Genomic DNA, 11,833 nt, shown 5'->3' with positions numbered 1-11,833 from the left:
AGTAGCACGTGATGAACCCTGTGAACTAGGTGCACATATCTGATTTCTGGGACAGTGTCAAGTTGGCATTTTACTCATATTGGAGGTGGTAGAAGAGCTTGCCTGAGCCCATCCAGCTAGTAGAGTCAGGGTCTTTCTGATGCTGTGATAATGTGCTGCTTCCTCAGGAGAGTGAAAGAGAATAGATGGGGCTTAAGTTTGGTTTTAGACTAATACTTCATTTAAGAAAGAACTGTAGGGGGCTGGGAAGGTGGCTCAGTGGTAGAGCGCTTGCCTTGCATGCATGAGGCTCTGAGTTCGATTCCTCAGCACCACATAAGCAGGAAAAAAAACCGGAAGTGGTGCTGTGGCTCAAGTGGTAGAGTGCTAATCATGAGCACAAAAGCTCAGAGAGAATGCTCAGGCCCTGAAATCAGTCCCAGGACCAGCAAAAGAAGGAACTATAGAGAAAGTAAACATTAAAAACTGAGTGCATTTGAATGAGTAGCAGTCAGGTTAGAATGAATGGTGTTGTAGAACAGTAACAGGTTAGTGAAGGAGTAGGTGAGTGAAACACTCCAAAAGACCCGCTGTCTGGGAAGTGAGAGGAGACAGGTTGGTGACATTTCCTTGTGACATCTTCCCAGTAAGTAGTCCTCTCACGTTTCTCTTCCAGAGTCAACTGCTCGTTCTACTTCAAAATCGGAGCGTGTCGCCATGGAGACAGATGTTCTCGGTTGCACAATAAACCGACCTTTAGCCAGGTTTGTTTGTTTTCTTTTTCATTTTCACGTAAACTATTAAAAGTTTGTGTACTTTTTTAGCGGCAATAATTTCCACACACAATAGTCCTTTTCCCCTTTATTTTTCATGTTCATCGTGTTGTCTTTTGCTTAAGTGGAAATGAAGTAGATGACCACCCCCAGAGGGAAGTCCCCACCCCTCTTCTTACAATTGGAGAAACTAACAATAAGCATAGCCTGCTTGTGTGTTGGCTGCCACTGACCGTGCCCTGCCATGCCCACCCCCACCCCCACAGGCCTGTTCCGCGCAGGCCAGCACTGGCTCAATCTCTTCCCGTACCGGCGGGGGCGTGGTGACAAAGCTGCTGGCCTGGTTGTCAGCAGACTTGTCGTGCTGTGCTGTTGCACTTTCTCCAGTTCTCCAATGATCTCATTTTCACAGCCCAAGCAGCCCATACCAGGCTGCACCATGTCACGGAAACATTAAGAATGAGACTTAACCTGTAGAAGATAGGCACACATTGTCCATAGCAGCATATCTGTTCAGTAGCTGAAGATGCCTGCTATTCTGGGCTTAAATCTGCCTTTCACTTCAGCCCACAAGTGTGGTTTGGGTCGTTTTGGTTTTGGCTGACATTCTGCAGGGGCTCACCTATAAGGAGAAGCAGACAGCGGCTGCGCAGGTGTGAGAGCGTGCGAGGTCAGAGCCTGCACCTGACTCCTGTGAGGAGAGCCGTTGCCCTCTTCCTCTGAGCCCTCACTTTCTGTCCCTGTGTTGACTTCCTTACAGCTTAAATATGACTAGAGCCCTAGGAAGCCTTATACAGTAGTGTTCGTAGAAGAGAGGACATGATCTGATGGCCAAGCAGTTACTATAACAAGACCTTGTAACAAGTTAATGTAACATGACCTGCTAGCCAAGGAGTTAATGTAACAAGAATCTGTCTTTTAATAACTTGACATGTCCTCTGAATATGTTCCTTTTTTTTTTTAAGTTACTTATCACCCCAACTAAACCAGCCATAACTAAGCACCTTTAGTATCTGCCCAGGTGTTTGATTTGGGGAGTCATTTATAGGAAGTAGAGGACGTCCCCTGCTATCAGTGTACTCGTTAAGCCTCAGGAAGTGCAGCTTGCACACTTGTGACCCCATACAAATGGGGTGGGATCAGTAGTGTATGTTAGCAGAAGCATCCAGTTGGGGTACTCCTGGCCACCCTTAATTGAACCACATCTCCCTTTTACATGAGGTTCCCTAAAGTCCGTAATTCCTGCAGGGATCTGCACTGCTGTGGCATAGCCGGGCCTGTGTAGCCTGTGCCGGGTGACTCCAGTGGAGAGCTGAGTAAACCAGCTCCGGGAAGTTGTGGGGCCCACACTGAATTAATGGCTAGAGAGGGTGGTAGGCCCAGTATGGAGGTGGCTGCTTTCGTTCAGGTGCTCAGCCCCTGCAGGTGGGGTTACATACAGCAGAGACCTTGGACAGCAGATCTGGACTGATGCACAGAACACTGAGAAAAACTGCTTCTGTGCACCCTGCCATTGTGACTGAGTTACGTTCTTAAGTCCTGAGGTGTGGGTTCAGCTCCTAGACCCCAGCGTGGCTCAGGGGGGGTCAACTTCTTTCAGTGATGTGGACATTAAGCTTCGTGTAATATATTAGCTTACTAACTTAAACATGGTTTGTTTTTTCAGACAACTTGATTTTAAGAAGAGCGGTACAGTGTAAGGTTTCAAGTCTTCCTGATCCAGTTTAAAGCACAAGGGCTAAAAGGATTGTTTTCCTTAAAAGAAGGATCGGAAAAGAGCAAAAGTTTTAACTATTGTATTATGTAAACAGAGATCCCACCAAGAAAGTATAAATAAGTGTCAGGTATCCATGACAACTCGTGTGCCTGTTTGCCAGGAGACCAGAGAACTTGATGCACTGCATAGGGTTGAGCTATGCATTTGGTTGGGAAAAATAATTCTGTGTGGGGCCTATGATTAGAATGTGAATTTTTTGACATCTAAGTGTCGGCCGGCTTGAAGTACAAGAAGTGTCCTGTTACTTCTCTTGTATGAAAGCGCCTCACGATTGATGCGGGAGCCATTCAAAACAACAGTTAGCAGTTCTTGGTTGCTGGCTGACTTGACCCACGGCACTGCTCAAACTCTGTTTTCATAATATGATGGTTTTGGTGTGCTCTGCACAAGACAGTGTCTGACTTGCGGGAAACAAATCAACAACAAAGGAGGTTTAGCCATTTGCAAACAAAGTGTCTCTTTGCAATTGTCTAATATCTGCACAGCAGCCAGTAGAATTCCCCTTTTTATTTTTTTTTTCCCCGCAGACCATCTTGATTCAAAACATCTATCGTAATCCCCAAAACAGTGCACAGACGGCTGACGGCTCACACTGTAAGTCCCACAGTTGGAGAAATTTTTTAAACAATGGTGTTCAAGAGCCTACTCTTAATTGAGACACATTGGCTCTGAGCTGCTGACATAGAGCTGTTGCAAACAGGACAAGGTGCTGGAACTGCGTGGCGCACACAGCCAGAACTTGACACGGGCCACGTTCAGAGGCTAGTTGACTAGGGAAGTCACTGGCCGGCCTCTCTGCTGACTGACGATTGTCACGAGAGCGCCCGTCCATGTGAACGGGTTTTCGCCCCAACAGCCCATCATTGGCCTTCACAGTGACTGAACCTTGGCCTTTATTAAGTTCTTTCTGTAAAGTTAAAAATGGTAGGAATATTAAGGAGTCAACAAGGTAAGTCGCCCAATAAGTGTGGGTTTTATTTCACCATTCCCATTTTTCCTCTAGGAAGTGGAGATTTCATGACATGTGATTATTGTATTTCTTGGATACAGCATTCTTCTTGCATTTATGGAAGCACTTTATTCCTAGTTCCCGAAGGTGTCTGTTGGATCTAAACGTTGGTAGTCACCTGGAAGTCATTGGCACTCTTCCTGGGTTGGCATGTTGGAGTGCAGAAGTACAATACTGGCATCTCATGAGATCTCGTGGCATCACAGTGCTAGGTTAGCTCAGGACAGCCGCCAGCTGAGGGACATCTCTGCTCTGAAAAATAACCTGCTCTTTTTTCAGCACTGACTCAACTGAAGCAAGCGATCGCCAAAGGCAGCCGGTGAAGTGTTTACATTTAATTTTCCATAATATAAAGTTGTTGCGTTTTGTATTTCAGACCATTGCCCTCTTGAACATTTACCGTAACCCTCAAAACTCTTCCCAGTCTGCTGACGGTTTGCGCTGTAAGTTCATCCAAGTTCCTTCCCTGGTTCCCTGGGCTTGCGTGTCAGAGCGCAGTGTCCGCTCCACCTGGTCTGCTGTGCTGTGTCACCAGAGGTGGCAGGAGCTTCCGTCCCACCACCTCTGTTGGAGATCTGACCTCCTGCCCCGAGCTCACAGGGTGACAGGGAGTGGGAAGGGCGCCTGGAAACCTTCGCCCTCTGCCCTCCTCACTCGCTGTCACCGGGGGTGCGCTGGGCTGGCCTTCCGGTGCCGCGCTTGCTCAGAGGAGCAGCGGCCTCTGAACATTTCGCTCACGTTCGGCAACTCCCAGAAAGAATTGTGAAATTTTTCAGGTTTTATTTCTTGCTAGGCTTTTTTCCCCTAAAGCTGCACGTTGGAGATGACAGTCTTAATGTGCAGCGAGGGTCTGCAGGTCATGTTGACCCTCAGTTTTCCTCCTCGCCCCTGCCACCCCTGACATACAAGTGTGCTCAAGTGTGCTCGTAGGCACTTGGCAGAAAAGACACTGGGTTTGAGCCGCCTGCTTGGCAAAATACAGTCTCAACTCCAGAGTTAGTGTTCTGCATTTGGGGAACTTGTCAAAAGTCCTTCATGGAAAAGTAGATGTGAACGACCACTCAGTGCACATCACCGGTTTCCTCCTGAAATGGGAGCTGCTAGGCCTAGAAGCAAGCACGTATGCAGTGGAGGCCTCTGGAGAACAGTGTGCATGCGTGTCACTGGGAAGTCCAGAAGCCCAGCCTTCACCCTTCACCCTTCGCCCGTCCCGCAGTAGCACCATGGGAATGTAGTCCCGTGTGGATGAGTAGAGACGAACACCTGACTCAGGAGAATGTCCAAACTGAAGGTAGACACTTGGCATTCACCAGTTTGGTTTAAAGCAAGAAAATTCATAGCGTGCCCGCGGGTAGCCCAGGCCTAAACTAAAGCACACCTGGCTCTGGGTGATGGCTCCGGGTGGGGAGGCCCCTGCTGGGGACCGGAGGCCTCTGCTGGGGATGGGGCTGCCTTAGAAGTTCCCCGATGAGATGCTAATGTTTTTGATGAAAATACTGACCTGATAGTAGAGATTTCTTTCTCAGTAGGACTTCCTTGGTGACCCTTGGTTTAAAATTCCTGGTTATTGTTTGCTTTTTCCGTTTTAAAAATGCTTCTCTATGGACTTAACAAATAATTTTATTCACAACTCTGCCCTGGAGTAAGAACAAATGAAATGTAGATGATCGGGTAATGATAATTAAGAACTCTTTGCCCTGGATGTTCACTTTGGGGGGTTCCATATGCTTTATTGACATAGCATGTTGTGTATTGTAGCTCCAGCACAGTTCACAGTAGTGGGTTTTGGCACATACTATGAACTAACTGTTACTAAGTCCTTTGTTTCTGGGATCCAAAACATACCGATTAAATATACTTTCGCATTTTAGGAAGAAAAATCACCTAAATAAAACTGCTGGCTCTTTTTGAGATACTCTTTCACATGTAGAAAATAAGCTTTAAAAGAAAGAGTAATAAAGACGGTAAATTTGATCAAAGTACACTGAATGCATGTATGGAAAAGAGCATCATGAAACCCCTTTATATGATTAATACACATTAAACAATTTCAAAGACTTCATATGTATCGATGAACAAATACTAATTCAGAGTTTAAAGGATGATATTTCTCTTAAGAAAACTGATTCAGGGGCTGGGAAGGTAGCTCAGCGGTAGAGTGCATGCCTTGCAAGCATGAGGCCCTGGGTTCAATTCCTCAGCACCACATAAACAGAAAAAGCCGGAAGTGGTGCTGTGGCTCCAGTGGTAGAGCGCTAGCCTTGAGCTGAAGAGCTGAGGGACAGCGCCCAGGCTCAGAGTTCAGGCCCCATGACCGGACCCAAAAAAAAAAAAAAAAAACGGATTCATTTCCCAAGTTGTATTGTTTAAAATATATAACTTCACGTAAATGATTTTCTCTGTGATCAGTGTTTTGATGTACTGGTCTCTGCCTTTTAGGATATTTTAACTGATTTTTTAAAATGGGCAGAATGAATGTAGCCCATAGTTCAAAATAGGCACCACAAAAACTTGTCAAAGCTGCTAAGAATTTTGAGTGTGTAAATAATCGCTTTCCTTTTTACGCTCTTTTGTGATAGGGAAAGGGAAGTGGGTTTTCAGCGCTGAGGTCGCCTGTGAGCCGGCTTCCGGCTGGCTCTTGTGCTGTGTCCCCCGGGTGGGCCTCCCCTCTCGGTTGGCCATCTGGGATGCGGTGGTCAGTAGTCTCAGTAGTCAGTAGCTGATACATTCACTAGGTTTGAGCTTTAGTAACTAGGCTTCTAGAAATTTTAAAGATAACAAAAACAAGCCCTAGTCAGGGAAGAAAGGGAACCTAGAACTTACTTGAAATCAGAAGATAAGTTGCTTCCAAGAGGTGAAGGGTTTGAGTCTGGGTTTGCTAGCCGCCAGCTTACCTGTGTTGGGAAACGTCGTTTTGGAGGTGACCGTTGGAAAAGGGGTGCCAGCCTGACCTTTAAGCCCCTGCGTTGCTGGCTACTTACCCAGGGCTTTAGATATGACAGTATTGACAGGCACACTCTGGGGTTCCCACGTGACGTTGGAGGACTCTACCATTTGTACAGTAAAATTTGCTAGCAAGAATGGGAACTTTCCAACTTGCCCGCAGTAGACACGATGACACCTATTATGCACATGAATTACAAAGAATTAATGTGATGAAAAGGTTTTGGATTGCTTTCTTCAACAAAGCATTCTGTCTTATCTTTCCCTTTATTCAGCAACACTCAGAATACCACAGTTGTGCCTGGTAATTTTCCTGCTGGTTTAATTGCACTAGAAAGGGGTTTTTGTTTTTGTTTTAAGCTGGGTGCCCATGGCTTACACACCAAGCCTGGGTATACAGGAAGCTGAGATTTGAGGGTCACAGCTCAAAGCCAATCCAGGCAAAAAAGGCCATGAAATTCATCTCCAATTAAACAGCAGAAAGCTGGACTGAAGGTGTGGCTCAGAGCTGTAAAGTACAAGAAGCCTCAAGTCAGAAAGCAGAGCCAAATGCCAGCATTGTTCTTAGTGTTGGGTTTGGGGTTTTGTTTTGTTTTGTTCTTAAGGAGCTTTCTTGTATTCTGCTACTGGCAGTGTGTAAAGGAAACTAGTTAGATACTTAAGTTCTTAACTGCCCTGTTTCCACTCCCATTTTAACTTCATAAAGGGAAAAAATGTCAGTGTGCTTGCTTAGCCTCTACTTAAAAGAAACTTTTATTTTACAATCCTCTTAATTTGAGAGTCAACTTTTTTCTCATACTTTCTGGAGATGTAGCCCTTTTGATGCTGATTTAAACTGGTTATGATTTAACAGCTGGAAGTGAGCCAGGTGGAGCATGTAAAAATCTCAGCAACTCCAAGTCTGAACAAGTCGGTGCTCCTTTAGCGTGCAGCCCTGGCCTGGTGTCTCTAGACAGGCGTGTGTCACTGTAGCGGTTGAACTTAAGGACAGGCGCTCCGCTGCCCGGCCCTAACCAGCAAGCTGTGTCTCGTTTGCAGGTGCTGTGAGCGATGTGGAGATGCAGGAGCATTATGATGAGTTCTTCGAGGTGGGTGCTCGTGGCTGTGGCTCACTGTCTGGGGGGGTGCTGGCCCTCAGTAGCCTCGGGCTGACCCACAGCCCTCATCACCATGTTCTCTCCTCAGGAGGTCTTTACAGAGATGGAGGAGAAGTACGGGGAGGTTGAGGAGATGAACGTCTGTGACAACCTTGGAGACCACCTCGTGGGCAACGTGTACGTCAAGGTACGGAAGGACCAGCTCTGTGCCGCAGGGAGGGAAGGAGGCACGCCGGCCGCTGTCACCAGTGCCTGTGGCCGCGGCCACGCAGCATCCTCCCACTGTACCGGCACGCCTCCCTGAGTGGATTGGAAACAGGCGGTATTGGTTGCGGTGGGGCTGTGGCGGCGCTGGCCTTGTCAGTAGAGAAGCGAGCACTGAGCAGGGAGTCAGGCAGTTTGATGTCTTTCAGTTTCGCCGGGAGGAGGATGCGGAGAAGGCCGTGATTGACTTGAACAATCGTTGGTTCAACGGGCAGCCGATCCACGCCGAGCTGTCACCAGTGACTGACTTCAGGGAAGCCTGCTGCCGCCAGTATGAAATGGGGTGAGTCCAGCACACACGGGGAGCCCCCGCCTTGAGCTCTGCCGCTGCGCAGTATAACAAGCATCTGCTCTCCCGCAGGGAGTGCACGCGAGGCGGCTTCTGCAACTTCATGCACCTGAAGCCCATCTCCAGGGAGCTGCGGCGGGAGCTGTACGGGCGCCGGCGCAAGAAGTGAGTGCTGCGCATGGGGCGGGGCCGGGCACCCAGAGTCTAAAACGTGTAAGAATGCACCTGCGGGGGCCGGGGGGGGGGCGTGCACGTGCGTCGAGCCCAAAGCTCAGCAAGCGAGCAGCGAACTGTGCTGCTGTGTGTGCCGTTAGGCTTTCTTTGGGTTTTGCTGGTGTTCGGGCATCAGTGGCGCTGGCTGGCAGGGTTGGGCAACGTGTCCATCTCAGGCCCTGGGTTGAGATACCCAGCAGTCACCAGCAGAGTGCTGTGGTGGCGGTGTGTCTCCTCTTGGCACCGTCAGCTGACTTGCCGAGGTTAGAAATGTTGGCACTGTGCCTTCCTGCTATGCGTTGCGTTTCGCCGCTGACGGCTACCCTGTGCATGTCTTGATTGTAGGCATCGATCGAGATCCCGGTCCCGTGAGCGCCGGTCCAGGTCCAGAGACCGTGGTCGTGGTGGCGGTGGCGGTGGAGGTGGCGGAGGCCGGGAGCGTGACAGGAGGCGGTCGAGAGATCGGGAGAGATCGGGGCGGTTCTGAGCCGCGTGTTTTTACCGTATGTCTGCTAGGAAGTGTTGTAGTTGATTGACCAAACCAGTTCATAATGGGAATTTTTTTTAAAAAACAACAAAAAAAAAACAAAGATGGGTTTCTGAATAAAATTTGTAGTGATACAGTTTTCTTGGTGTAACTTATTTCTCAGTGTAAACTTATCAGTCGTGAACTTAAAGCAGATTAATACTCATCTATCACTTTGACTTTAAATGACTGTACTTTTGGAGTTGGGGTATTAAAAAATGAAGAAAAACTCATATGGGAAAATGTTCATCTGTAACGCGGGGTCTCTCCTGGCCTGGCGCCTGTGGGCTTGTCCCTCCGCGGACAGCAAGTCCACACCAAGATGCAACCCCCAGCTTCTGGGCCAGCCGACGTTCAGGGCACAAGCCTCCTGTAGGAAGAGGGGGGTGAACCTGGTCTAGCGCACAGGTGCATGTCAGACGCTGCGTGATGAGGTAGCTGGTCATGTGTTGCCTGGCAACTCACACTGAACAAACTGCCAATAGCCACAAAGCCTCCTGTAAGACTGCTGTCCAGTGTTACTTCCAGGCTCGTCCCGTGTGTAGGGATGCCACGTGTGCTGGCCCTGTAACTCAGGCTGGGCTCAGACCACGCAGCTGTCTTGCAGAGGTAAACCCAGACACACTGCCAAGTCCCCGTAGTACTGTGTTCCATTCCAGTGGCCCCAAGGGGGTGGGAGCCACTGTACTTTGACAGGCCCCACCCCCAGGGGCGCCTGCTCAGCACGGAAGGGAGGAGCTGGCCACAGCCACTTGGGCACTAGGGAAAGGTGCTGCCTGGTGAGGAGAGCGCGTGAGGGTGTTTATGTGATGCAGCGCTACTGTGATTGTCTTGTGCACTGGACTTGTTTGGTCTGAGGGATCAGCTTTGTTGCCTGTGGTGCGTGCAGCAGCAGGGAGGCAGGGGCCACAGCCTGGTCCATTGCCTATGCCCAGAACCCCAGCACAGGTGCTCGTGCAGCTACACTGCACACCCATCACTGAGGAAGGAAGAAGGGAGAAAATGTACCGCCTGGCGATGACTAGAATCGGCTCTGCAAGTCCAGAGCGTGGTTGCACGTGCTGGCGTATTCTAGGGCTGGAGGGATCTCAGGGCAGGCTCTGCAACAGATGCCACGGTTGCCAGGTGGTTTGGGATCAGACTTAAGAACTTGAGCAGCTTGACCCTAGCTAGCTTCTCCAGAAACAGACCTGGAGGATTGTGGTCCAAGGCTAGCCCTGGGGCAGAGGCTGGAGGTGTGTCTAGAGGCAGAGTTGTCCATGAGCAAGGAAACAGGGCCACACAAGAGACTGGTACTGGCAGAAGAAAAGTACAGTGTGCATATGCTCCCCAGGTCAAGCAGGTTGTATAACGAAGAGAACCAGTCACTCCACACACCCAGTCTGTAATGAGGTCACACCCAGTGCACTGCAATGTTTCTTCGGGATAGTGTCTGATGTTAGTTGCATGTTAGAAGCATGTGGGGCCCAGCTGCTGATTCAGCCCCTGAAGGCTGTGGGCCTGGCCACTTCCATGGCGTTCTGTGCAGCAGTGCTTGGCTGGCTGCTTCAATCAGCAGACCAGCTCTGCCATGTACGTCCGTGGGAAACAGCACTGACACACGGTGTATGTGTGCTAGTACATACTGAAATTGATTTCTGGGGCCATTTGTTGCCTGCTTCCTGATCACTGCCTCACTCCCAGGTACAGGATTGCCTGTTGGCCAGAAGAAATGCAACTGGAAATGACTCCCACTCTTTGTTGTCTTGCAACTCCGTGACTATTCTGTATGTGTATTCTAAAATCCATTATGAGTTAAGCACAGTTGTAACCAGCATTCAGGAGGCTGAGACAGGAGCACAGTGAGGTGAACATGGGTCAAAAAAGAACCAAGAGCCTGTCTCTAAATAAAACATTCCGTGTCCCTTCAGTGATAAAACGTGCACTTAAAAAGGGTGAACAAATGGACACTGAGAAATGAGTAGTAAGGTAGGAGGAAAGGTCAGGCCTGGCCACGAATGCCCAGTAACACAGGAGCGAGTCTTCAGAAGAATTCTGACCACCATATAAATAAAAATACCTTTAGACAAAACCAGTAGATGTTAACAGGATATCTGCAAAGTTAAAAAGTACCTCCCCACAAGCTACTTACTAAGACAAAAAGTAAAATAGTAACTTTACCTTAGAGAAAGCTGCTGACAGCACCCAGCCACTGGATGAAAGCTAGCATCCTGCTCTCCTGGCCTTCCTGTCAAAGCCTCCCACCCTCCGTCTAGCCACGGGCATCATGCAGACCAGCTCGGGGCATTCTGCAAAACCCAAGCCGAGTGAGTAACGAGCTGTCTCAAATATAAAAAGGTGATGGCTAAGAAAACCCAGACCTGCAGAAGGAGGGGGGACAGCACCCTACAAATCTAACCCTGGAACCCTAGCTACAAAGGAGGCTGAAATCAGATTGTGGGTCAAAGCCAGGAAAGCCCATGAGACTCCAATTAACCACCCATAGAGCTAGAAGTGGCTGTGACTTAAGTGGCAGATGCCCACCTTGAACAAAAATGCTCAGGAACTGCACCCAGGCTCTGAGTTCAAGCCCCCAGATGGGCACTAAAAATAAAAAGGGGGTTGAGAAGGTGGCTCAGTGGTTAGAGTGCTTGCCTTGCACACATGAGGCCCCGGGTTCAATTCCTCAGCACCACATAAACAGAAAACGCCGGAAGGGGCACACTGTGGTTCAAGTGATAGAGCGTTCACCTTGAGCTGAAGAGCTGAGGGACAGCACCCAGAGTTTAGGCCTCACGACTGACCAAAAAAAATAAAAATGAAAAAGGGCTGCCATAACCAATTAACAGAAAGTTGGCTTCAAACATACACAAAAGCCAGGTGCTCGGGCTGGGAAGGTGGCTCAGTGGTAGAGCGCTTGCCTTGCATGCCTGAGGCCCTGGGTTCGATTCCTCAGCACCACATAAGCAAAAAAGAAAAAAGCC

The 11,833-nt window shown here is 49.0% G+C and overlaps 1 protein-coding gene across 2 annotated transcripts; it reads left to right on the top strand.

Annotated features, from left to right (window-relative positions):
* The first annotated feature begins 422 nt into the window (after positions 1-422).
* U2af1 (U2 small nuclear RNA auxiliary factor 1) lies at positions 423-8,970 on the top strand. Of its 2 annotated transcripts, none has more exons than XM_013027380.1 (7): positions 423-743; positions 3,057-3,123; positions 7,520-7,569; positions 7,667-7,765; positions 7,992-8,125; positions 8,204-8,296; positions 8,690-8,970. In XM_013027380.1, exons 3-7 carry the CDS (start codon positions 7,540-7,542, stop codon positions 8,829-8,831), a joined length of 498 nt encoding a protein of 165 aa, XP_012882834.1. In that variant the 5' UTR covers positions 423-743; positions 3,057-3,123; positions 7,520-7,539; the 3' UTR covers positions 8,832-8,970. The 2 variants fall into 2 exon arrangements, with proteins under 2 accessions (XP_012882834.1, XP_012882833.1); XM_013027379.1 differs by lacking the exon at positions 3,057-3,123 and adding an exon at positions 3,915-3,981 and having other exon boundaries at positions 424-743.
* Positions 8,971-11,833: the final 2,863 nt, after the last annotated feature.

Source organism: Dipodomys ordii, unplaced genomic scaffold, assembly GCF_000151885.1.
Source record: "Dipodomys ordii isolate 6190 unplaced genomic scaffold, Dord_2.0 Scaffold103, whole genome shotgun sequence".
Taxonomy (NCBI): domain Eukaryota; kingdom Metazoa; phylum Chordata; class Mammalia; order Rodentia; family Heteromyidae; genus Dipodomys; species Dipodomys ordii.
This window is presented reverse-complemented; position numbering and strand designations above follow the sequence as displayed.

What these genes read in the sequence shown, in the direction of transcription:
- U2af1 (XM_013027380.1), top strand. Translation starts at nt 7,540, where the DNA reads ATGCAGGAGCATTATGATGAGTTCTTCGAG. An exon ending in TGGGCAACGTGTACGTCAAG is followed by an intron (nt 7,766 to 7,991) that starts GTACGGAAGGAC and finishes GATGTCTTTCAG; the next exon opens with TTTCGCCGGGAGGAGGATGC. An exon ending in TGCCGCCAGTATGAAATGGG is followed by an intron (nt 8,126 to 8,203) that starts GTGAGTCCAGCA and finishes GCTCTCCCGCAG; the next exon opens with GGAGTGCACGCGAGGCGGCT.